Source organism: Condylura cristata, unplaced genomic scaffold, assembly GCF_000260355.1.
Source record: "Condylura cristata isolate star-nosed mole 26May11 unplaced genomic scaffold, ConCri1.0 scaffold00035, whole genome shotgun sequence".
NCBI lineage: Eukaryota > Metazoa > Chordata > Mammalia > Eulipotyphla > Talpidae > Condylura > Condylura cristata.
This window is the reverse complement of record NW_004567136.1, coordinates 6,667,500-6,693,457: the sequence shown is the minus strand read 5'-3', so window position 1 is coordinate 6,693,457 and position 25,958 is coordinate 6,667,500. Positions and strand designations below refer to the sequence as shown.

Below are 25,958 nucleotides of genomic sequence, written 5' to 3'. Positions count from 1 at the left end.
TTCACAGGCCAAATAAACATTTCATTCCTTCTACTTGAGAAGGTAGAATCTCTTTTTATGTTTAGAAACCATTTGAATTTCTTTTCTATGAAGCTTACTGAGTGTGTTCAGAGGGCATTTTTCTATCCACGTGCTAATCTTTTTATTGATTTGTGGTTTGCAAATATTCTTTGCCATTTTTTCAAACTTTGTGACTGTTTGGCTAGGGAGAAATGTTTTATTCTTACTCTTACATGCTAAATTCATTTCATCTCAAAAATCGCTTATTGGACACACACAACCCACGAGTCAGCCCTCTCCCTGACTTTTAATAATTCATTAAAAAATGTAAAACCGATCTCTCTGGTGGCGCAATGGGTTAAAGCACAGCACTATGGAGGTCTCCAAAGCCACTTCAGCACGTGTCCAATCTCTGGCCAGGGAGGTGACCCACAGGGCGTGGCAGACCTCTCTTGCCCCACCCTTTGCTCCCCTCAGCAGTCTGCTTTGTCAATCTGCCTGTTCTGCTCCCTGCTCTGTCTCTGGTGAATCCTCTCACCACCACCCCACCTCTGGCCTGTGCCCCAGTTCTGTATGCACAAATAAACAAATCTTTAAAAAAGATGTAAAATCCAAAGACTATGCACAGCGTAAAATATTTACTACCTGGCCCTTTACAGCAACCCCCGCCCCCAGTCTCAGATAAGAATGTCCCATGAGTCGGGGCAAGGGGCAGACCAGACAGGCCTCTTAGAAACCCAGTCGGTACCCCCACAGCAACTCCGCACAGGATTTGTCCCTATCTTATTCATTCAGCAGCCCATGCCAAGTGCCTGGTTTTGTGGATGAACTCCAAGGAGTCTGCCAACTCTGGAAAGCACCACAGCCTTTGCCTGCTGGCTGCTGGTCCGGTATAACAAGTAGGGAAAATAAACTGGAGCTGGTGAATGATAAAAGCGTGTTTTATGTTTGGCAAATTCAAGTCCGTAGGGGAATTTAAAATAATAAAGCCACTAAAAACGGTTTTTGCATTGTTTTAATATTTACAAGTTTTCTACAAAGTTCTGTACATAAAAACAAATATACAGAAACTACCTCAATAACTGTCTGCATCAGTAATCCTCACCGGTGGCTCACCGTTTCCGAGGAAGACATCATTCAACGCACCCGTCACAGACACGCCCTACCTGCCAGCCTTAGAAATCCAACTCTTTCGTCAAAATTGCTCATCACCTAGAGGCGTTCACCTACTAACTAGCAATTACCATAAACCAATGAATAGATTTAGTGAAGTGTGGCCAATGATCTACTGATTCTGGTGTGCTGGCTTTCTCCCTTAAAGGTAAAGCTAAGAAAAGAAAGAAACTCCACTCCCTGGCTAGTCACTGTGAAAAGTGTGCGTTGAGGCAGTTGAATTGAGGGTTAAGGATTCTTCTTGCTAATGTCAAAGACGACACTAACAAGACTCTTAGCCTCATCCACCAGATGTCGGGCCTCTGCGTCCGGGTCTCCAGGAGCAGGCTCCCCCTCCTTCACCAGACAAAGGGTTGTACCCTAGGGCGAGAGAAAGGAAGCACATGTTCACAAACTTTCAGCTACTGTATGAAAATACTCTGTGACTGCAGTTTGCAGTGACTTCTGAGGGAAATAAAAGAAACTATTCAAAGCTTCGTGGTCTCGACTCCCTCAGAGACACTGTGCCTGAAAAACCCTCAAGATGGTTCGATTTAAATCTGTACGAGCTTCTATTACATTGCTTAATAGATGCATTCCATTTAAGTAGGGATGTGCACAGAAAAAGTTGAGAATGAGCACTTGGCCGTCTCACTGAGTAAGCAATATGTAAGAAACAAGGTGGCCCTGGCCAGAGAGACCAACACCATCGAGTTCCAGCTCCTGACACTCGCCAGCAAGAGGAGCAAACCAATTCTCTCAGTGCTAACCTGTTCCCTGACAAGGAGCCTGGACTCATGCCAAACACGTCCTGAGGGCTTTGACTGACCTCCCTCATCCTTCTTATCAAGTGTTTACCTTTTTACCAACCGAACAGAGGACAAGGAGGTGACAGGCTTCCAGGAAACAGGACTCACAGCACACCTGTGCCCAGGTCTATTGAGCAACAGGGAGGGCTAAGCGGGCTGGAGAGTCCCAGCCACTGAGGGCTATTTTGCAACTGTGTTTTTTTAAACTTAACCTTAAACTTAGGAATTAGTCTCAACTTACAGATGAGACAACAAAGAAACAGAACCCTGTAATTAAAAAGTACATCCTGTAACTGCTCAGAACGCTTCACCCTTGCTACTTACCGCCTCCTCGCAAAGGCTTCCTGTCGGGTTTTCGTTTGGGGATGACTGAAGTGGAAGGCCCAGGGCTGTCTTCCTCCTATTTGAACACACAAGCGCTCAAGAACTTACTTTAAAACATCCCACTCCATCAACCCTCATCTGCTTGGCAAGTGCTGCCAGGCCCCAGCCCCGTCACCTGCGGCTTCCTTGCGCTTCCTCTGTAGCTTTTCCCCTCTTGCATGCTGTCCCACATTTCTATCTTCTGTCTTCTTTTTTCTTCTTCAAGCTGAGGAAGAATTACACATTGTGCAGAATGAGCTCACCAGCTGCCATGTTACCCCAAGAAAATGCTAATTTTGACAATTCTTGATGGAAATGTCCTTTAAGAGGAACAGTGAGGAACTGGTTTCAGAACTAGGCCTGCACCTGCCTTCACTTCATAAAATTTGTCATCTAGCAGTGCGAGGTGACTAAACCACAAACAGAACTTTTAGTTTTTGAACACTTCACAGAAAAGAGTCAGAGGAAAAAGGACAGCAGTTCTGTTTTTCGGAAACTTGCCTTTCACAGGATATCATGGTAGTACGGGAAGACTGGAACAGGTGAGGAGGCCGGTGCTAACTAGCTGTGTCAACTGGGAAAGTCACTTAAACCTTCTGTTTATGAGGAAGAATGCCCTAAGTATTAATATGGAAAGCCTGGCCAGAAAGGGGCTGGGGAGCAAGGAGGTCAGAGACTTCATCAAAAATTTTTGTTCCTATCTTGTGTGATTTTAAACAATTAAACAGCAGTGTGAAGCCTCTCTGGTGGCCTATGGGTTAAGTCTCAGTACTACTGCAGCAATTGCCTGAGCTTGATCCCCAGCCAGGGGCTCGCCCACATATGGCTCAGACCTCTCCTGCCTCGCCGCTGCTCCCCTCAGCAGTGGATTTCAGTAGAAATGTTCTGCCCTCCACTGTCTTGGTGAAACCTCCTACCTCCCCAAACCCAAGGCCTCTAGCCTACACCCCAGTTCTTATATGCATAAGTAAATATGTATTTTTTAAAGTTCAATAGTAATGCGCTAGCATGTTAGGTTAGTGGCTGTATTTAAGTGAAGATGGTCACTGAATACAAAAGAAGGCACCAAGAGGAACGGGAGAGACAGTGTCTACAGTAGGCGTGGTCTTGTTCTGTCCTTTCCTCTTGGCCTCCAGCCAAGCTGGGGAGACCAGTCACATAATGGGTGACCAGGCAGAAATAACAAAAGCCACCAGCAGAGGCAGGAGGCACACAACCTTTGAAATACCAGTGACACATGCAAGACCAATAGAAGAGACTTCTCTGCTGCCTAGAGCTGACAGAGGCTTTTTTGAGGGGATGAAGAGAAGGGCCCAGAAACTTCTGGACTGAGAAGTAAAAAGCAGGGTCTACATTTGCTGTTTCAATTATTTATACCGGGTCCAGTCTGGTGGGTGATGGTGCTCCTGTGAAGAGCACATGATTCATTCACCTGGCTGCTCAGGCTGCTCTCTAGTCCTCTTGGTTCTTCCCCCTCCCCCCCCCCACAACCCCCCCACCCTACCCAACCCAGATGCCTTTCAAAACTCAGTCTCCTGCTCTGTCTCTATTAGCACACACCTGAGTCTGTCATGACCTTCCCCCAGTTCTTCATTCCACTGAAAAGTGGTCCCACAAAGGCAGGTCATGTAAGACACACAGCTTAGAAGAGACCACGGAGCAGGAAGCTGAAAGCGCACCCTGTCTGATAGAGCCACACCTGGATGTGTGATTTTAGTGGGAAAAAATATAGCTGTTAGGAGCCCAGAAAGCAAAAGCAGAAGTGAAAGATACCTTGAGGAGTGTGTTCCCCCTAAACACCAAGAAACTGCCTAAGGAAAGCATGTTAACCAAGGTGAGTGTAACTGATTTGGCCACTCGTTGTTCTAGTACCCCGAAATGGGGCAGTGCATCTACTACTAAGCCTCACACTACTTAAGACTGTATATTCAAACTAAAACCAACTCATACCTGTTTTAGTTTTTCTTTATGTTTTTCAACTTGGGCATTTAATTCCTCTTGCATTTTCAAACGAGCAGCTGCTAAAGCCTCTTGCCGTTTAACAACAACATCAGGCTCTGAAATATCAGAAAAATGATATAAAGCGCCGTGTAGAATATAAAACAGAAACTCATGGGGGTTCATGTAAGTAGAAGTATACAAAAATACAGATGTCAGACTGCACTTATGTGAGTACAAATTCTACTCCCTGCACACATTTTACTATCTAAGGGGTAGAGGATTATCCTATACAAACTGTTCATGGCTCCTTTGGCAGCTACTATCTGGGACAGGCCCTATGACTCAGTGTATGCGATCTGACAGCTGGAGCAGAGGACTGTCCTATTTCCTACTACACTGGCATCTGCTGCATGAAGTCCTGTCTCTCACACAAGACTTCCAGCTGTACTCTGCAGTCTGTTGTTGGATGTATAGCCAACAATCAAAAGACTGAGAGAATGGCAAGATCACGGGGCAGAAGTGTATTTAAGTCTTTTCACTAGTGACTACTTTCCACTACTGACTATTTTTGTGTTAGGAATTCTGCTTTCCTGCCCCATCTCAGGAACCACGGAGATTCATTTGAACGACTACTTGCATTTGTTTACTTTGCTGCTATTCTCAAACCACATTTTGGATACGTTCTCAGAAGCTACCTTATCATTACTGAAAAGGCTACCATTTTCACAGGGACTGAGTTTGTAATTTGAAATCAGGTCTGATGAGTAAGTTGTAAAAGTCATAACGTGGATATGAAGAACTCGGTGAATTTCTCATCACTTCCAAAGGCTCTAGCAAGAACTCCAAGTTACTAGGCGGATCTAGGTAGACAGATGTGAAATTTCCAATTTAATCTATTCTATAAAAGAAAAAACACTCAACAAGATACATAACCTATCAAGACAGGTTTCCAGTCCCATTAAAATCTCTTGGGGGGGGGGTTGGGGGAGGGAAAACCTATGGCACATTTACCAAAATCACTTTCAGGAGCAAAAAGCAGGATTCTTTTCATGCAAATTAGAATCGTGTGTTTCCTACTCGTATAACATACTAATTTCATGTATGTAAAATTAGCAGGTGAAAAGTCACTGCCTTCTTCTCTGTTGTCGGGTACTGACCCACAGCTGCTGCAGCCTGGTCCAGCTGCCTCTGCCTCAAGACCCTCAGCCGGGTGGAGAGCTTCTGAAAGACCACGTAGAGGAGGATGCAGCTGAAGAGGATGTACCAGCCATAGGTGGCCAGCAGGGAGCCCACTGGAAGAATACCGTTAAGAAACCGAAAAAGATACTGTTACTTGAAATACAGTTCAACCAGAAGACAAACTAGCGCTGGGCCTGCCCTGCAAACCGTCGCGGTCTCGCTGAGACAAACGCCTTTTAAGACAGCTGAAATGCGGAGAGGCGCAACAAACAACTCAGGGATCTCCTGTGACGGGAACTCCCAGCCGACAGTGGAGCCCGCGGGCAAGCCTGGCAGATGCAGGGCACCGCGGCTCGGTTTTAAAGAATGAAAAGACCAGTATCCAAGTCAGACCCAGGGAACGCGCCTTTCCGGGTCGCACCGGCCCACGCCCCTCTGGGGGTTAGGAGTGAGGGGCAGAGAGGGGTGGGCGGAGGCGCCAGGGCCTAGTAACCGTAAGCCGGCAGGGCTCATCAAAAAGGCCCTGGCGCCGCCCGCAGCCCAGGAGGGCGGCTCTGAAGGCTCGGCGCACGCCGCGGCCCGGCTCCCGGACCAGAGCGCGGCCCCAACGCGGCTCCTGGCAGGCCTCCCGGGGCCCGCCCAGCGCGCAGCGGACGACGACCCACCGATCATAGCGGCGCGCTGGGGTGGTGGCGGCGCGCGCCCCCGGCCCGGGCTGCTCACCCGTGACGTGCAGGAAGCGCAGCCCCTCTGTCTCCAGGGCTGGCCGCGCGGCCAGCTGCTCCCCGTCCGGCTCCATGGCCGCCGCCAAGCTGCCCAGCCGCGTCAGCTCGAGACTGCGCCTTCCGGCCCGCCCCTTCGACGCGTGGCGCGCCCGCCGCTCGCGTCACCGCCTCCTGGCCAATCGGATTGCGAGCCCGCCCCGACGCTCGGCCGAGCGCAGCCTGGGCGGGGCCAGGCCGGGCGAGTGTCCACGAGTCGCAGCTGCGTTGGCGTCACCGGATGTCCACACTGCTGGCCTGCGGTCGCTTGACTTCCAGTCGATTTCCACTGCTGATTTCTACTTGCTGATTTCCAGTCGAATTTTTACCTGTCTTGATGGGTTCCGGGAGGGTTGGGAACCCCTGGAAACTGGACTTGGCGCCCTTATGGCCATAGGGCTGCTTGGCAACGCTCCTTCTGGTTGTAGCAGCCAAGGCCCACGGGTCCAGGCGTAAACGTAAAACATGGGCAGTCTCCCCCTCCTGCCGGTGTTACCTTTCGGGCTGAGGAAGTCGTGACCCTGCCACCGAGGGTGGAAACCTGGGCAAACAAATGTGGCCCCAAGGAATAAGGAACCCTGCTGTGTCACGGGCATTTTCTGTTATTTGTAATAGTGTGCTGTTTCCTTGGCCTACTGGCTTTCTCCCAACCACGTCTGCTTCTCACCTGTTGCTACCTCTGGGCCTACTTGAAAAACTTTCAAAGCTAACCTTGAGATTTCTTTGGAAGGCTTTGATATGTTGTCTAGTTGTGTCTTAAAAGAGTTGAGAATAGGAAGTGAAGAAATTGTAGAGGTGGTGACAATGGCTAGTAAACAGGGTGAGGCAGGCACGCACCCACACACTGACCTATTTGATGTTTGGAAAGCAGTAAATAAAATTACTAATTTTTGGTTAAGATTTTATTTATGCATACACAACTGGGGTACAGGCCATGGGAGGTGGGGGGAAATGAGGATTTACTAAAGACAGCAGGGAGCAGAACAGGAAGATCAAATGAAGCACACTGCTGAGAGGACCAGTGGGCGAGTCAGGAGAGTTCTGCTGTACATGTGTCACCTCTCTGGCCAGGGATCTAACTAGTGCTGCAGTAGCTTCACAGTGCTGTGCTTTAACCCACTGCACTACCAGAGGGCCAAATAAGATTACTATTGAAGAACCTGAGTTCTTGAGCGATAGCAAGTAAGTCTAGAAGCACTAGTTCATTTAATTTTTATTTTTTTGAATAGCAAACTCATTTGTCTTTTAGTAAGTTGGAGTATTTAAATACACTTTAAGCCACTTTTGGGCCACGTTTTTTCCCCTAATGTCTTATTTGGTTCCCTTAGATAAGTGAAATCACCAATTATTTTTTTTCCCCCTCTGACACTGAGTACAATCCCTCTAGACATTTTGACTCTACAAGTTAGGAAACGGAGGAGTCTGGATTTTGTCATTAAGCTTGATAGCCTTTGATATGGTAAGTTTAGGAGGGGGCAATTTTCCTTGGATATTTCCTTTCACTTGTAAAGGACAAACCATCACTCTTTGATTTCTCCTTGCTCTGCCATCATGTATGAACTATGTGCTAAAAAGGATTTCTTGGGATTATACTGAAAATAGCTGCAATGCCACTCAGGATGACTTCTTACCCAGCGGATTTCAGAGGCACTGTATTGAGGGAGACATTAATCAGATCACTCCTCTCCTCAGCAGCTAATGCTCAGAAAGACGATTTAGCACAATAGTTTCAATCGGTGCTTGGGAGTTTATTTTTATACAATAAATTAGGTGATTAAGATTGCTGATGGGTTAGCTAAGACTTTTTTAAAAAAAGATTTATTTATGCATACAGAACTGGGGTACAGGCCAGAGGTGCAGGGGTGGTGAGAGGATTCACCAGAGACAGTGGGAAGCAGAACAGGCAGACTGATGAAGTGCACTGCTGGGGGGGCACAGTGAATGTCCTTTATTTTCACTATTTATAAAAAACTGGCATTTAGATTTCAAAATTTACATTACAAAATCACCAGCAGCAGTTTTAAGCATTTCCAAATGCTTATCAACTCCACCTTACAGACACAAAAAGACTATTATTCCACGTTCCAAGAGCAGGTCTTATTCCAGATCGTGGCACACGACACATCCTGCAGGCACTCAGGTCAACAGCTCAGGACCCATTTGTCACTGTGTCTTCTTCCATCTCCTCTTCACCGTCATCAGTGGGGCCTAAAGAAAAACGGAAAGCTGGAGTCACACTGGATTCAAGAACATGCATGTCCCTTCTGTTAGGCTGACATGTACTAGGCCCTGGACTAGATATACACACCCAACAGCTGCCGTAAGGACTTGAAAATCCAGACAACTATGTCTTTGGCAGGACCAAAAGGGATGGGCAATTCTTAAAGAATCACAAAGGTGTTTTATGAAAGTCAAACCTGTTACTTCCCACTGTAATTGTTCTGGTCCATATGTGTGAATCTAAAAAGCTTATACTTGGAGATTTGTTCTTGCCACTATCGTGAGCCAAGAAACTGGGGATACTCACCCCCAAAACACTTCAGTACCTGCTACATGCCAGATATTGGGAATAGTCAGCAGCTTTATTGTCTCTAAATTAGGAAAAGCAGGACAGCCACCACCAAAAGGTTCCTGCATTTGCTCAACAACTTCAGGCAGGTATCTTGGTCAATGGGTTCTGAAAAGGAAACCTTTTAACCTTGCGAGTCACTGTTTAATTCTATATTTCTATAGCTAGAAACAAACAGGAGATTTTTAGATACAAAACTACTAAGTCACTCAAGAGGTGCTACCTGGAAGCCCCGCATACTGCTATCTAGAAAATGGAGCACTATCCTGGTATGTATCTTCTCTCCCCAAGTGCTTTTAGACTACATTTAAATGCCAAGGGATGATGAGGACCAAGTAAGTATTCTAGAAGCTACTCAAATAGTTCTGTCATATTACAATCACGTAAGCATTTCCTATCTTGCCTCTTCCCCCAACCTGTCACCACAGAGCCTTGAAAGCTTGCAGCAGCACTACAGATCCGTGACCGCTGCGGCACCATGCATGGCTCGGTGCATGCTCCTGCTGTGGGCCCAGTCTAGTGCCTCTGGTTCGCTCGCAAGGGCCCAGTCAGTTCAAGTGCGCAATGCTCGCCTCTTACCAGAGCTGGCTGCTGTGCAGCTCCCTCTATCTACCTAGGAGGCCAGGCTGCCCTGCCTTTGTCTAGCTCAGCAGTTCTCAAACAAGAGTTTTTTTTCCTGCAGATTACATTCATCCATAAAGTATTAGAAATTAAAATTGAGTATCTTAAAAAATAATTCCTAAAATAATAAATCCATTACATGCTAGTGCTTGTATTTCTATCGAAAATAAAATTGGGCCCTCCCCGGCGGCGCAGAGGGTTAAAGCGCAGCACTGCAAATGAGCTGCAGCGCTTCACTGTGACTTCAATCCCCGCCCCGGAGGTGACCCACATGGCGTGGCAGACCTCTCCTGCCTCGCCCACCACTCCCTCAGCAGTGCACTTTGTCAATCTGCCTGTTTTGCTCCCCACTCCGTCTCTGGTGAATCCTCTCACCACCCCCCGTGCCTCTGGCCTGTACCCCAGTTCTGTATGAATAAACCAATAAATCTTTACAAAAAGAAAATTTCTCCAAACAAGATATATATATGAAAAGTTGGCATTATTTGGTATTTCTGCTTAACTCTGAGATATCTGCTCGACAACGTCAGCTGGCCTCCAATACTGGCTTCACAATCCGCCAGTTACTGTCATACAGGGTTTTGATTGAAGGGTATAAAGAAAATCACCCTCATATGTATACAGTTAGAAAATGAAAGAATATTTCAGTAGCCTTTGCAGACAGCTGTAGATACTTGTTTACAATGAGAAAATAAACTGAGAAAAGTGGTAGTTTCTTAATAGTTTTCAACTAGTCTGAAATCTTTTAACATGCTCATACTCTGACTTGAAAACCCAGTGGCTATCTTGTACTTTCTGAGTGTAATTTATGCATGTGCAACTTTGTAACATCATTTGGAAATACTTGTTCACAGAGTTCTGAGTTCCAATAGGTCTTACAAATATTGATCTACTTCACTATGTAACAGAAAAAAAAGTCACCACTGATTTCTTCAATAGTGTTTAAGTACGGGGAAGCTTTCAAGGTTACTGTGATGAGTGAAAATTTTCCGGCTTTTAACTTTTCTTGAAATCTTAAATTTTATCATTGGTAACCAACACCATTAGATGTTTGCCTTGAGGCGACTGCTGGCTTCACATCTGAGAAGATGCCCGCTTCTCAGCTAGAACAAGTGCACACCTTTGCCACACAGGATTGAGTGCCCCAGGTGTGCCTACCATCCTAAGCAGGGAAAAGATGTGCACTTAAGGGGTGACATGTAATACAATGAATCATTTTCATTGCTTTATGATGAACACTCATAAGCGAAACTGGTACGTATTTAACGGAGAGAGCAGAGCAGTTTAGGATGTCGATAGTTACTAACACCCTCTGGGCCACTGCCTCGACCTGCCATGGCATTACATGGCTTTGAACTCAGGGGATCCAAGAACAACTGATCTAACATCTTACTCATTTTTTTGCTTCAGTTCAAGTATTTCTCCAAGGAAATTTTTCTGAGTTACCAGTCTAAGTTCCTATCAAAACTTACCATTTTGAGTGTAAGCAAACCCAGCATGCTGACATTCAAATACTAGACTAGCTAACACCTTTCAAAACCTTGCTGATTCAGACCCTGTGCTAAGTGCTATTTATGAAGTATGCTACTGAATCCTCTCACCGACCTTTAGTGGTTGGTAAATTATCTCAGATTAAAGGATGGGAAACAGAATGAGGATTAAGAAGCTCCAAGAACATGGGTGAAGAGGCTAAGATCTGAGCCTCAGGCTGCTGTGCTCTGGAGTCTATGTTCCCAACCACTTCTATCTCTCATAGGGATCACCTATAGTATTGAGATTTTACTCCATAGCTACGAAATAATGTTGGCTTCAATTTAAATTAAAAACAAAACAAATCCGGCCCTCCCTGGCACAGCAGGTTAAAGCACAGCACTAGGAAGCTAAAGCCACTTCAGCATGAGTTTGATCCCTACCCCAGAGGTAATCCACATGGTGCAGCAGACCTCTCCTGACCTGCCTGCTGCTCCCCTCAGCAGTGTACTTCGTCAGCTGGCCTGTTCTGCTCCCCACTCTGTCTCTGGTGAAGCCTCTCACCGCCCCTGAACCTCTGGCCTGTACCCCAGCTCTGTGTGCACACATAAATAAATCTTTAAAAAACAAAACAAACCCTATTTCTTCATCTTCAAAAGCAAATTTAGTGAGGTTTCATGAACATAAGTAGGAAGGTAGAGGTATTATTTAAACATTCTCAGGTAAACTGTTTTGGATGTATGAAGACAGAACAAGTTTCCTCACCTGATCTGCGTTCTCTGCCAGGTATCTGACCAGACTGCAGTAAGCCCTTCAGCCGCTCCACTTCGGCCAGAGTTGATGCGTTTGCTATAGCATTCTAGAGGAAAGATGACAGTGGAAATGACAATTTCATCCAAGTGTCATTCTTTCAGAACACTTCTACAGAAATGAACAGCAACTTTTCAAGTTGGAACAGTAAATTGTTTTACCCTGGGAAAAGAATTTTATCAGCACACTAAAATCAGCACAGAAATCTAACTATTTTCAAAGTTGATAAAGAGATACAGACCCTCTTATAATAAAAAGAGACCAATGATCATCCTTTGTGACCTAAAGTTTTGGCTAGTAGAAATATATATTTGAAGCGTGTTACTGGATAATTTAGCAGGTGATAATGTAAAACTGGGACTTTCACTGTTCATCAATCAGGACTTTTCACACAGCAAATGCTTGGTATGATTCAGACAAACACTGAGACAGCATAAAAAGCTAACTAGCCAAAAAAACATATGCTGAGAAAATGAGAAGGCAGGTGACTACTTCCACTCTGACTGGAGCATGTAATTAATGCAATTCAAAGTCTTGTAAAATAGTAACTTTTGCAAGTCTTTCCTTATATAGAAACTTATCTGGAGGGAAAAATTTACAATTTTCTAAACTTATTTACATAACTGTGTCTTTCCCTCACCTAGCTCTCTCCAGCCTAGGAGTTCTAACACATCAGTACCTTAATTGCTTCTACATCCCCTGGAGACGGTCCACCTTTCTTTTTGTCAGTTGGCAAACCAGCTCCTGGATTGAAACTGTGAAGGGGAGGAAAGAATGTAACTGTAAATCCAGATCAATACAAACTGCTTCTCTTTACTTTCAAAAGATTTTGAAAGTAATTCAACCAGTGTAGTATCTTATCTTTGTTAACAAACTGATACAAGAAACTCTCCTTCAGAAACACCACCCAATTCATCTTTTTAGAGAGAAAGCAAGATGTTTAAGAGATCCATTAGATGGAATTCTGAAAATTTGCCCTACTGACCTGGTAGAAATCTCATGTGATGTGTGGACCACTGACAGTCATGACCATCACCACACAAGTGCAATACTATATTAGTCACAAGTGTTTGTTTAATTTTGCAGGCGGCAAACTGCCAGACAGATAGTGTTTCTGAAGGTGAAGTAGAGTGAAGTTGGATATCCGTATCTTACGTTTTGCTTCTCCTGGCAATATCCTTTGCAAGTTGTGCACCCCGTTTGCCCTTGAACATTTTCTCTGCTTCCTGACGCTCCTACAGCGACACCACACACAGAGTTAATGGAAGTAGGAATACCACATGCATTTAGATGCATTCCTCAGCAAACACGGAAGGAAACTCCTGAATAGTCTGGGTTGGTGAAAGTGCCAACAAGCCAAACTCCTAATAAATGGAGACAGTGGTTCTGCCTTTTCTGATGTAGCTCTGTGGAAAAAAGCCCCCTCCTAGTTTCAAGATGGGGCTCTTAAAGAACTGAGGTTAGAAGGCTTAAAACAAAATAGGGGGGTTGGGAGTAAGACAGCCCCTGAAAAGGGAAACACCATTCTAACAATCAGAGCTGCTGAACAATGGGTTCTCTGAGGCCCCCGGGGAGGGGTCTGCCTGGGCAGTCTGGCTGCAGGGCACATGCCATGGCACAGAGACGGCGCTGCCTGAGAGCTTCAGCTCAAAGTCCTACCACAAACTGCTGCGAAATGTGTGGAGACGTTTCCTTTCCCACATTTTTATTACAAATGGTAAAGCTCGGCAGGCAATTTAAAAAATCAATCACAGAAGTATAAAGGAAAACACAACTCCATGATGACTTACAACCAACAGAGTAAGACTTACTTTTAGTTTCACCTTCTGGAAATCCAGCACTCTGACTTGTGGCACTTTATAAATTACATACAATCTGTAATGCTTCTTATTTGTTACAGGATTTCTCAGAATACTACAAGAAAAGGAACATAACCAATCGTTGCAAGGCATCCAAGAGGTGTATTTAAATAAGTCTGCTAGTCAAGAAAAAGTTCCTACTTTCACTTTTTAATGCCATAACAAGTTAAGTAGCATTAGAGAAATTCTAGCAGACACTGGGCCCAAAGGAAAATGCAACTGTTTAAAGGGTGTCTTCCCACCTTCTGCTTTGAAGTCAAGTCTGACAAAGGTCTTATTTTAGGTGACTTTATTGACACCACCACAAATTATTCCCATACCTCAGATAAGTCAGTGATTTGAGAGATGCCAAAGGGTCCAGATCACCCTGTAAAAGAACAACCATAGGTAAGAACGCGAATGCCACAGGCTGTCCCAGTACTGAGGTGGTGGGCACCTTTGAAGTACGGACGCTTCTTATCTTTTACTTCTTTTTTTACTGCTCAACATCTGGCACAATACTATCACAGATAATACAGTTCCACTGAGTGAACTGGTAAAAAGATTTGAGCTTTGTAACCTTAAAATCTTGACTCTTGAGTTTGTTTCAATGGTAGGAGAGAATCACTCCCTCCCCACCACAGCCACTGATATCCTATGGTGGGAAAAGGTATTTGCAACACATATAACTGAAAAAGGCCCAGATCCTGATAAAAAGACAAAAATGTTGAGGTAATTTTCTGTGAACTTTTCTACACTTTCCCAATCTCTGAAAGTAGTAGTACCTTCAATTCTCTCCCAAATACATTTCTCCCCTGTAAGACTTACCAGCTCCACAAGACTATTGTTGGTGAGAATGAGTTCTGTCAGACAGGGCAGAGCCTGATCAAGTCCCTCACCTATACGGCTGAGACAGAAACAGAAGGACTCTTAGTAAAAGTCAAAATTAAGCAAACTAACAATCTAAGTAAGCCCTTCTCAGAGGAATTCAAAGTTGGAAGAACTTTAGACATCTTCCTTCCAACACCCTACCAGACAGAGGGAAAGTGAGATTTCAAGAGGAAACCATAGCCACAGACTTAATGACAGAGTGGGAGAGTTTCAGACTCCAAGTCTCCTGAATGCTGCCAAGGGTTCTCCCCACTACTGTACCTAAGAACCCCCTGTACAGAACAAAGTGCTTAGCTCATTGCCTGACTTTCATGCAGGTAACAGAAATACAAGTGATTCTGCATTCACTGTTCTGGAACAGGGCACACACACACATCTAATAGGAGAGAATGGAAGCCCTCTTAGAAACACGGGCACTAAACTCACTACCTGGTACCATCTACTATTTCTTTTTTTAAAGATTTTATTTATTTATGCATACCAGAACTGGGGTGTGTGTGTGTGTGGGGGGGGGTTGCGAGGATGGACCAGAGACAGAGACTGCAGAACAAGTAGATCCACTGAAATACACTGCTGAGGGGAGCAGTGGGAGAGGTCTGCTGCACCATGTGGGTCACCTCCCTGGCCAGGGATTGAACTCAGGCCACAGTGGCTGGCAGTAGCTTGATAGCACTGAGACTTACTAACTCCTCTGCCACCAGGGAGGCCCTTCATCTAGCACTTCTTAAAGACAGTCTCTATAGAGCCTCAGCAAATTTCCCACTACAACTAACAGAATGATGATAAAGGGTCAAAGCGTTCAACTACTATCTTAGAAATCAGTTGCAGTTAAACAAATGGCAGAGGACATGTGGTATAGAGATGCTCACTCAAAAATACAATTGTTGAACACTAAATTTCCTTTATTACAATTGTTTTAGAGTCAGATTATGGAAAAACATCATGGTTTTAATTTATAAATAAATTAAGACTCTTGAACAGACTAGACCAGTAAGATTAGACCAAAACCAACTGTCAGGATCTCTATGGGAAAGTGCAGCTCATTCCTCTTTTTAAGAAAAAATATACACTGTAAACAGGAAATTTGTACTAAAATCTATAGGAAAAACTACTTCAGACATTTACTTCAGGTGAAAATTTAATTCCTACTAGCAGACACTTACCATATTCTATTGTTGTTCACTAGCAATGTTTTCAGTCTTCTCAACAAAGGAAAACCATCCAACTTCCTTATTTCATTGTCAGAAAAGTCAATGGCATCAAACTGGTCTAAGGTAGCGCCTAGATTTTCAATGACGGGAATTTTATAGCCTGAAAAATGGAGGGAAAAAGACCACACAAGTTAACACTCTGACCAGGCACCTTAAAGCATTAGTGGTATTTTGTGGTAACTTAATGCTAGGTTCTCATTTACTCACAAACACCTATGCCTCACACAACACCATGCAAGCTTCTGGCCTAACAGTGGATATCACAAAGGATGACGGCGACAATGATGATGAACACTGCCCAACAGGAATATCGGTAACTAGATTTACAAGAATATTTACAAGGCACCTCAAGTTGTTCTAAGTGAGGCCCTGCAGCTACTTAATTGCCACAGCAGGAATTTAGACCACTGGCTGCTTACTCTGGAGTGCAATGTCCTGATGTTGTGGACAACAGTTCGCAACTCTTTTTGCATTCCCACAGCCCAGACTCGGGGAACTCACCTGTATATCCTTCTACTTGGATAGACTGCCTTCTACAAGGCATTTTCCCCTTTCATCAAATTAGAGTTGAAGGTCATGGTTTACACACAGTGATAAAATAACCTGTGAACCATCCACTCCAATACTCAATAGTCTAAGATGGGCAGCAACATTGTGCCAGGCCCCAGGAGAAAAATGAACCGAGCTAAGATTAAAATGCACAATTCAGAGCTGTAAAGGCTACAGGCAAGTAAGTACTGTCTCCAAGTCAGTCCTCTCGATTCTGGATGCACTTCTGACTTAACACCCAACAGAGAGCAACCCGTACCAACAACCCAGGAGGTCATTTCCTCTTGAACCCCAAGAAACTTAATATCCACAAACTTTCCTAAGAATCTAAGCAGAAAGCAGAGCCTGCACAAGAGCTGTGAGCCCAGTGACCCCAGGGGAGCCATCTCAGGCGTGATTATATGATCGTATCCCCGGAGAAGGTGCTTTTCACTTCCTTCCTTCCATCTCTTGAAATGATGGACAGCTGTAGCCTCAGTTTCTTACCAACAACACGACGATTGATAGCTCCAGCTATCTGACTAGTCCCAAGGGCTGACATCATTTACACAGTGCATCTGGCAGGACACTTTGCCTCGATACAACAGTTCACTCTTCCAAATGCTTTGATAAGAGAAAAATACCAAACAAAGCCAGTAACGGCACACTGGGCGGAAATCAGTTGCTTCAGTTTCTGACTTTCGTTCCCTTCCTCACACCTCAGAAATAACTGCCGCGTACCCTATCTATACCCTCGCAATAGCAACTGAACGCCTCACTGAGGGCCCCCTACGTCCTGCAGTAAGGTCACAACAGCCAGTAGCTATTTCCTCGGCCCTCGACAGTTTGCACTGGTGCACACAGCAAACAAGGCCTAACAAAGGCCCGGGCGTACGGGCCAGGAAGCAGTTACGGCGGCCTCGTGAGCACGGGCAGAAGCCGGGCTAAGAGAGGCCTCGGGAAGGCCGGGCCGAGGGCCTCAACGGCCAGCGCCTGCGGGCGGCCGGCTGCCGGGCCCGAGTGCGCGCCCGTGGCCCAGGCTCCCGCCTCGGCGCCCGCGGCGCGGCGCGGCCCACGGGGCAGCGCGCGGAGGCCCGCAAGCGCGCGCCCGCCCGCTGCCCTGGACTCACCGCGGAGGTCCAGCTCGCGGTCCCGCACGGCGTTGGTGTACTGCGCCGCCTGCTCGATCAGCTCCGCCGTCAGCTTCACCATCCTGCCGCCTCCCGCTCCCGGTGCCGCGGGGCGCCCACCGCCTCCCGCCTTCGAAACGTCCCGGCGTGCACCGCGCCTCCCCGCAGGCAGCACTAATCGCAGCCGGCACACGCGTGCGCCGTTCGACGTCCAGACAGAAGCAATCGAAGAGCCACGCCCCCTGACTCCTTTATCCTAAGTGTAAGGGTGACGCACTCCAGGTTCTGCTTTCTTTTCTGGGCTGCGTCTGGAATTCTGGAGGCCTCCAAATCCTGGAAATTTGTGTTCTCAAGTTAAGCAAAGTGTAAAAGCCCCCAAGTAGAAGTTTCTCATACGTCCGTGCACCTAGAAGTAAAGGGAAGCTGTGGCTGTGCTCACTCCTCCCACGAGGGGCGGGCACCCGTGGGACTCAGTAGTGATAGGTTCCCCCCCCCCCCCCACCGAGGTGAGGGTTCCGAGTCCCCGAAGTGAGGGTTCCGACCCTGTCCTGGGCGTTGACTCCCGGGTACAACGTGCGAACCCGGGGTGAGGGTGTTTATCTGCCTCAGCCAATTGGCTGAGAAGGCTCTAAGGGACATCAAACGCACACAGGACACAGTCAAGTTTGTGGTTAGGTCTGTGGGCTCTAGCATTTAATATAAAACATACTGGACATTTATAATACACCCTGGACTCTTAACTATTTACACTGAAGCATGACATGCAGAAAAGTGCGCAAATCAGAAGTCTGCCACGTGATGAACAGCACACCTGCACAGCTGAGAGAGCCCGAGTGCACTGGATAGCAGCCACCCTAGGCCAGAAAAACAACACCGTTCTGAAAACCTCTCTCCCTCTCCAAGGCAACTGCCAAACCAATTCCATCGATGAATTTCGACTGCTTTTGATATAAATAGAATCGTGCATACTTTTGTGCCTAGTTTCCTGACTCTTACATCTGGAATCCTTCCAGAGTGACCACACAGTGATTTGTTTACTTTTGCAGCTGTGTAGATTGCACTGTGCATCTTATACCATAAGATCCATTCTGCTGTTGGTGGACTTCAAGCTTGTTTCCAGTCTAGGGGTATTCTGAATAATGGCACATTGAATTTTCTTGTACAGGGATCTGTTTCATGTGCTGGAATATAGGGCATGATATCATCAATTAGTAATGTCTAACAGTTATGCAAAGAGAATGAAATAATTTACATACTCCAGCTGTGCTGGAGGTTTCGATGGCTTCCAATCTCAGCCTCACTGACATCATCAGTCTTTATAACTTTTAGTGATTCTGTTGGGACTTGGTAGTATTGCATTACAGCTTTTCCATAGTAATTAGTTGCCAACCTCATGTGTGGTTTGACCATTCAGTATCTTTTGTGAAATGCTCACTCCACTCTCTTACCCTCATTTTTTTATTGGGTTGTCTGCCTTTTACTGACTTGTGGTATTTCTTTATAGTATGTTGTGGCTAGGAGCACACTCTGGTTTGTTTTTTCATTCTTTGCTGTTGTTAAAAACTTCTAAAATACCCAATGGACTGGGTTCCCACTTTACCTAATGGAAGGCCTCCTACTGGGTGTCACTGGGGCCAATTAAGTGAGATCCAGTTTGGAATAGCAGACCAGAAACTTTATTCATTGATCAAGGAATGTAGAAAGGAGCACTCCTACCCTAAAGTCACTTTATCCCCAAGAAAAGAAGTCTCTCATAAGGAAAGCTGACTTAGAATCTAGGACTTTGTTTCTAAGGATATAAGCCAGAGGTGCAGGGACTGCGAGAGGATTCACCAGAGACAGAGGTGGGGGGGGGGCAGAAGAGGCAGATTGATGAAGGGGAGCAGCAGGCGGGTCAGGAGAGGTCTGCCACATCATGTGGGTCACCTCTGGAGCTGGGTATCGAACTTGCACTGAAGCGGCTGTGGCCAGCTTGCAGTGCTGCATCCTAACTCCTTGCGCCACCGGTGTGTGTGTGGGGGGGGGGGGGAGCGGGGTTCTGAAAGTAAGTTTCAATGTGTTTGGGAGAAGGGGCTGGGCACATTTGGTCATCTGGAAACACTTCAATGTTTCTTTGGTTGTTGATTCAGTTAGGGTCCCTCTCAAGTCCTGGGACCCATCATTTTCTTTGACAGTCTGAAGAAGACTGTGGTTTTCATTCCATTAAAGCTTAACTTGAAAGACAAGACATATAAGCCAAGGCTGTGCTGTTATTTTCCAAGAGCATCCCCTATGGTGGCCCGAGCAGGTGACCGTGACTTACACAATTTGCTGAAGCCCAGCACATTTCTTCCTGTTTACTGAGAAGCTGCTGAACTGTTTCAACAGGGTTGAGAAAAGCACGTTTCAATGTGGTTGGGAAGAGCTTGGGGACAAGTTCAGGGCAGAAATCGGCCTTCACACACACCATCAATACTTAAGAACATACACTGCAGCCCAGCTTGGGCTATTTAAGACAGCTTATTCCCCAAATCACTAACCATAACCTAGGCTACAAATAAAACCAAAGGATAAGAAATACAACTGCCATTTTGCCATCAAAGGAATTTTTAAATGGTCAAATAGAAAAAGAGACATCAGAGGAAGAGCTTCTTAGCTCAGGAGGCCCTACCAGTTGGAAGTACTATGTGACCTTTGAAGGGACAGTTTCATTCTGGTAGTGTCGATATAGGGAAGGGGTGGGTTTTCTGAGGTCAAAAATATAAAAACAAAGGCCCATGATGGAGCCCTTCAGCCAGGACTCTCCACTCAACTTTTTATCTATTGCAGTTTTAATCTCTCCCAAAGTATAATCCTAAACCAATCAATTTAGAGTTTCCTAATTGTCACCTGTGAGGTCATCTACAAAATAAAATCTCCCAACTTCCTCTGGGGGAAGGTGGCTTTATTTGCAATAATTTTTTCTTTTAATAATAATCTTGTCCCACCTTCTGTCAATAAATACCCTTCATTTTGTTTACACGCTTTAAGGCCGTATCTAGATGAAATATCTGATTCATGAATCATTCAGTAAAATCAATTAGATCTCTGCGCTTGTAGATTTTGTTTTTATAACACTGCTTATTGGCTTTTTCACTCTTAGTGCTGTTATTTGATGTTTAGACATTTCTAATTTTTGTATTACACAATGGCTCGTTTCCTGTCCAGTTAGCGGATGGTGGGTACATGCATATGGCTTGTTTGAGATATCTTCCCCCCATACACACACACATTTATCTTCGCTATTGCCTAAAGGCTTGTTTCACCTTTCACACTTAACTCTAAATCTGCCTAGAATTGGTGCTTGTTGAATATTTTATTGCAATATGATCTATATAGTAAAATGCAAGTGGAACACAGGCAAGCCATTGACACCCATATCAAGAGCAAGATTACCTGCCCAATCGCCCCAAGACTCTGCAGGCCTGCCTTTTTTATACATTAAATGTCCAAATATGTGAGCACCTGCTTCTGGACTGCTTCTGACCCATGGGTTTAGCTTCTTATTCTTGCACAATATCTAATATTTAATTCCATAACATCATTCATTTTATGGAAAGAACTGCCCCCGAAAGAACTGCCATTTTTAAAAAATTGTATTAGTTATTCCTGTCCTTTGAATTTTATTTTACTTTAAAAATTTTTACTTTATTTTGCCCCTTTACAATAAATTTTAATTATCTTGCAGCTAAAGAATCCATACTTTGATTTATGTTGTATTGTTTTAAATTGTATTGAATATAGTATAACTTTATATTTATTTAGATCTTTTAAAATTTCTTAGTGTTGAGTTTTTGTGCAAGGGTCTTATACATCTTTTACTAATTTTATTCTAGGCATCTGATAGTTTCTGATGCTATTCTAAACTTTATTTACAAATTTCATTTGCTAATCATTAGTTTGTGAACTCTTGAGATAATTGATTTATAGTTGAAATACATTCAGTAGTCCCACTGTCTCCAGCAATCTTTCCAAATTCAATTATTAGTGTTTTATAGTTCACTGTAATGGCTCTTTTGGGTTTTTGACATATATAAGCATGCTAGCTGAGTATGTTGGCTTTACTTCGTCCTTGCCAATTCTACTAGTTTTTCATGTTTTGTGATGTGCCAACTGGGATCTTTAACACAATGCTGAAGAATGGTGCTCGTGAAGTCCTTTAGCAGTTATCCCTTCCAGAAAGTGAAAAACCTAACCACTTGGCCAAAGTTAACATCACCACCACACAAATCCAGGTCATGTATCCCCAACACAGCTGCAGTGTGAAGGACACACCATCACTTCTGTGAGATGATACCTGCATTGAGGCGTAACCTGAGTCAACGTGGGAGGGCAAAATGCCTAAGGGGCAGCCTATAACAGGGCCTGTGAGCTCAACAGTCATGAGAGTCAAGGAGAGACTGAAACACGTGTAGACTGAAGGAAATAATTAAGCAGACACGACGACTCAAAGGCAAAGTGTGATTCTAAAGGTGAAGAGTGATGAAAACAGAATCTTTTACTAGGTACATCATTGAAAACTGGCAAAATTGGAATCCAATCAGGGGATTGGAGGGCAGCAAATAAATCAATGTTCATTCTCTGACTCTGAAGGCTACATAGAAGGGTTTAATAGGAAATACATTCAAAAGTATTGGGGGGGGGGCAGGTAATAAGGTATCTTACTTTTAAGCTAACTTACTTTTAAATTGCTCAGCAAACATTTCTCTGTACTGCACTTGCAACTTTTCCATAATTTTTTGCTTTGTGATTGTTTCAACATGCAAGTTAAAACAAAACTAGCCGAACTTCACTTAATTTCACAGAGGACCACCAGGTGGCATCTCTATACCAGAGAGCTGGTTTTACTTGGTCATTCTCTTACTGAGGTCACAGTTGACAGGAATGGGGGATACCCAGAGAAGGCAGGCTAACTAGGATGGAGAAGCAGAGCCTAAAGCCTACTTAGGGGCTGAGTCAGTACCAGTTTCACCTGGGAGATGGTGTTCTTATCATTTGTCTCATCAGCTGGAGAGAGAGAGGAAGAGCAGGTGCTGAGAGAAGCAAAAAAGGTCCAGGGGACATTTAATGCTGGCCTCAGGGCTCCCCAGATGCAGTCGGCTCCTCCCCTGAAATCCTGAGTCAACCCAGGCAGCCCAAAACAATGCTCCCCATCCACTTGTATTTTTTCCTAACTCAGTGCCAGTTGGTGTATTTCCTTTATTTGCAAAGGTTTTGGACCTCACAGGGATGCTATCAAAATCCCAGCATGTAACCCACGGTGCAAGGATTTCAATTGCTGAAAAAGACAATCTCTAGTCTAGTTAAACCTCTGCTGGCAGCTTTAGGTGGAGAGCTTCCGCTGGGCCCATGTGCAAGGTGTCCCTCTACCCAATTCCTTTATCAACAAAGCTTTTATGGCCCAAGGAAGGTCTCTTTACCCTGAAATGCTCTGGGTTTGCAACATAGAGACCTTAGCTACATCAACATTTGCTAATATTCAAAGCACATAATGACACCAAACATCCTGAAGTGAAAATTAAAGTGTCTTCACACTTTGGTCAGCTCCCATGTTTAATTGTTGTGCTTTGGAAAGAAATACAGGGTCCTTTCCCATGGGCTGTTAACTCTTTTATTAATTTAGGGTTAACATTGTATTTGCTTTGTTGATTTCATTTTCGGAGTTGTGGATTCCATAAACAACAGCTGGGGTTCCCCCAGCTCACAGGGGACAAGGCAATGTGTTACAAAGACAGGAGCAAGACAAAATGGAGAAAAACGAGATGAAAAAATTTAAGGCAAATGTTACTCCCACATTAAAGGGACTCGATCGAGCTGATCTGCGCATTTCAATGAAAACATGTGAAATATTTGTCAAAATAATTAACACCGGTACAAATTAGGACATGTAGCTTATAAAACGCCTGCACAGGTTTGGCAGAAATCGATCCGACCGTGCCATTAGGCTCTGAATACACACAGACACAGAAGCAGCCACTGGCCGGGCTTATCTCCGGAAGAGCAAAGGCCAAAGTGGACTCTCGAGCAATTCCAGAAGGTGGGAAATCACCGGTGGTGAACGACGCAGTGAGCTTACATTTCGATAAGAGGAACTGCTTGAAAAGCAGGTGCCTTTGGCTAGGTCCCGGAGATGCTTTCTAGGGCCTTCCTCAGAAGGTTCTACATCGGGTAGAGGTGGGCATCTGTGTCCCGAGATGCCTAGCGGCACAGAGCAGTGACAAGGGACGCCCAGCTGCAGAGGGAGGCCGGCTCTTCCCTTTTGGCCTTGGGAGGAGACTTTCTAAGCCGTTGCTGCAGCTGCAGAAGGAGCTGACTACGTAGAAATAGACGCGCCATCCCCAGTGGTCACACATTTTATGCCCCTAAATCTATTTTATTTACATTCTGACCAAACCGTCCCCCAGACTGCTCTGTGGCAGTGAGGAGCAGGTGCGCTGCCCGGCCCTTCATCACACGTGGGGACGGGCTGGGCCCCGGTGGGTGAGATTTACTGCAGAGCTGAACTGAAGCACGGGAGAAGAGTGATGTGTTTTGCCAAGCGTCTTTCTGCTTTGGTCTCGAAGATTCAGTAAACTTATGGTCCCAGAAGCTGATCCGAGGCTGGCGCTGTGGAGTCCCGACCCTCATTTGGTTCCTGTTTGGAGCTGGGCAGTAGAATGGAGCCAGCAAACAGAGTCTGAAAGGCTGTCGCTGTTTTAAGGACACGTCCTTCAGCCCCACCACCCACCAGGTTGGGGGGCCCCGAGATGGGGCAGGAGGACCGTGCTCCTGGGGAGATAAAGCTGTCAGATGCAGGGTACCGCCCCTGAAACAGGCTCTGGCCTACAGTCTGGAGAAAGGCAGCAGGACGGATGGACAGGGGGGCCCTGCCTCTGGGGGTGGCCGGGACCCCTACCCGGCCAGCAGGCACGTGCGGCAGCAGAACTGAATGAAGAGCTTCCGTTCGCACAGCCTGTTGGACTTCACCATCTCACAGAAGGTCTCGTCAGCTAGGGCCCGCCAGGAAAGAAAATGGGGGCCAAGGTCAGACATTGGGGCCGGTTAAAGTTTTTCCAGTCATCCCTCTCCAAGCCTTTATGTTGGACCGGGCAGGGGCCCCAGGGGACAGGGGGGGCAGCCAGGGCAGGCCTCCCAGCCTCCCACCCCATGGCATCTGGCTCCTGAGGGCCCGGGCTGGATCTGGGGGAACCCTGGGAATTCAGGAAGGTGCCTGGGAGAGAGGCAGGCAGGGCTGAGAGAAGTCTGCTGCTCCTATGCATCTGTCTGTCCTTCTGGATAACTGTTTTGGTGGGGAACTTAGGAGGATGATTCTGGGGAAGGCAGGAAGGCATGAGCGAAGAGGCAGAAGTAGAAGCTGCTGTTGTGCTCCAGGGGACACCCCAACCCGATGGGGTAAGAGGGTCACCTAGGTAGAGGGAGAAGCTGAGGGGGAGGGTAAGAGCCCCAGCGTTTGGGATGTGTTGTCATTCACAGGACCCTGGAGACAGCCCAAGCCAAGCTTGCTTTCCGGAGCTGGAGGCATAACCCAGTAGGTGACTCCCTAAAGAGAGGGCTTCCTGGCCTGTCAAAGGACACAGTGCCACAAGCCTAAGTAATGACCGAACACCAAGAAGTCCATCATGGGGGTCACGCGTGATATGACCCACATGATGCCAGGCTCTCGCAGGCTTTGTGCCCGCCGGGGCACGGCCAGTGCCAGCTCCTCGCCTAGGACCCCTCCGGCTGCTCCCTTTGACTTGTGGAGCCATGGAGGCCCCTTCCCTCCCACAGCACACCCGCTCATGGGCCACCCAGCCAGAGATGTATGCCAACCTGTCCTCAAATTGGAACCCCAAGTTAGTGTTCGGTCTCCCGAGTTCCCTTTTCCACATCTGTCCCTGTCGTCTCTTGCCTAGGGAGCTGGGTCACGTGGGCCTGTGAAGACCCCTTGAGCTGGAACCTCCCAGCCTCTGGGCCTCTGAGCTTGGCGCCTGCCCTGCTATAAGTGACAGCACCCAGCCGCCTGGGGCTGAAGCCCAGAGAGTGGGAACAGAACAAGCAAAACATGTTTAAGAGTCGCTCAACAAACCCGCCAGCAGAGCTGAGATCCTCTCTGGTCGCTGTGTGAGAAGCGTCGAGGAAAGGCGTGTGGGGGTGGGGCTGGGGGGGTCAGGAAGCCCCAAGATGGCCAAGCCTGCAAGCAGGGCTGGCAGCCCAGGCACAGGGGCTCTCACTGTCCTCTCCCTTAGGCCAGAGGCCGGCTCCTCCCAGGGCCGCCCTGAGGGTCACTAGGTGCCCCGACACGCCCGTGCTCACCGTTGCTGCACGTGTGGTTGGTGATGCATGAGCTGCCCAGCTGCGTGAAGCCCGCCTTGCACTTGCTGCAGTTCCTGCTGGAGCCTTCGCAACTCAAGCAGTTCTCCTCACACCTGTGGGGAGATAGAGCGCCCAGTGCTGTCAGGGAGGAGGCCCAGCCATGCCCGGAGGCCTCCTCCCTTCTGCCCCACCCCCCAGCTTTGGTCCTCTGCCCCCAGCATGGCCTGAACTTGGTTGAGAGTGTGCTGGCCTCTCCTCCCGTCTGCACCCTGTTAGGGCAGACGCGGTCACGCCATTGCAGGAGCTTGCCCAGAGAGGAGCGCAGTCCCAGGTCTCCAAGACTTCCCGTAGCTCAGCTGACGGTGCGCTGTC

The 25,958-nt window shown here is 46.4% G+C and overlaps 3 protein-coding genes across 3 annotated transcripts in view; all 3 read right to left on the bottom strand.

Moving 5' to 3' along the window:
- Positions 1–997: 997 nt before the first annotated feature.
- VIMP (VCP-interacting membrane selenoprotein) lies at positions 998–6,285 on the bottom strand. Its single transcript, XM_004695880.2, has 6 exons — positions 6,168–6,285; positions 5,423–5,557; positions 4,275–4,381; positions 2,461–2,550; positions 2,286–2,361; positions 998–1,533 (listed from the first exon to the last, which is right to left on the bottom strand). The coding sequence occupies exons 1-6, from the start codon at positions 6,241–6,243 to the stop codon at positions 1,454–1,456; spliced, it is 564 nt and encodes a 187-aa protein (XP_004695937.2). The 5' UTR covers positions 6,244–6,285; the 3' UTR covers positions 998–1,453.
- Positions 6,286–8,094: 1,809 nt separating this feature from the next.
- Positions 8,095–17,424, bottom strand: SNRPA1 (small nuclear ribonucleoprotein polypeptide A'). Its single transcript, XM_004693086.2, has 9 exons — positions 17,274–17,424; positions 15,568–15,715; positions 14,342–14,420; positions 13,855–13,901; positions 13,487–13,589; positions 12,831–12,910; positions 12,355–12,430; positions 11,631–11,724; positions 8,095–8,413 (listed from the first exon to the last, which is right to left on the bottom strand). Exons 1-9 carry the CDS (start codon positions 17,353–17,355, stop codon positions 8,355–8,357), a joined length of 768 nt encoding a protein of 255 aa, XP_004693143.1. The 5' UTR covers positions 17,356–17,424; the 3' UTR covers positions 8,095–8,354.
- A 6,432-nt stretch (positions 17,425–23,856) lies between these two features.
- PCSK6 (proprotein convertase subtilisin/kexin type 6) overlaps positions 23,857–25,958 on the bottom strand; it is a 103,709-nt gene continuing 101,607 nt past the window's right edge. Inside the window, exons 21-22 of the mRNA XM_004693085.2 lie at positions 25,587–25,699; positions 23,857–24,280 (exon numbers count right to left, since the gene is read on the bottom strand). Of these exons, the coding sequence (XP_004693142.2) occupies positions 24,183–24,280; positions 25,587–25,699 (211 nt within the window). The 3' untranslated portion in view covers positions 23,857–24,182. The remainder of the gene's footprint in view (positions 24,281–25,586; positions 25,700–25,958) is intronic.

What these genes read in the sequence shown, in the direction of transcription:
- VIMP (XM_004695880.2), bottom strand. Translation starts at nt 6,243, where the DNA reads ATGGAGCCGGACGGGGAGCAGCTGGCCGCGCGGCCAGCCCTGGAGACA. An exon ending in ATAAAGAAAAACTAAAACAG is followed by an intron (nt 2,551 to 4,274) that starts GTATGAGTTGGT and finishes ATTCTTCCTCAG; the next exon opens with CTTGAAGAAGAAAAAAGAAG. An exon ending in GAAGCCTTTGCGAGGAGGCG is followed by an intron (nt 1,534 to 2,285) that starts GTAAGTAGCAAG and finishes CTCTCGCCCTAG; the next exon opens with GGTACAACCCTTTGTCTGGT.
- SNRPA1 (XM_004693086.2), bottom strand. Translation starts at nt 17,355, where the DNA reads ATGGTGAAGCTGACGGCGGAGCTGATCGAGCAGGCGGCGCAGTACACC. An exon ending in GGGATGTAGAAGCAATTAAG is followed by an intron (nt 11,725 to 12,354) that starts GTACTGATGTGT and finishes TCTTTCCTCTAG; the next exon opens with AATGCTATAGCAAACGCATC. An exon ending in TGGCAGAGAACGCAGATCAG is followed by an intron (nt 8,414 to 11,630) that starts GTGAGGAAACTT and finishes GTTTTTCTTTAG; the next exon opens with GCCCCACTGATGACGGTGAA.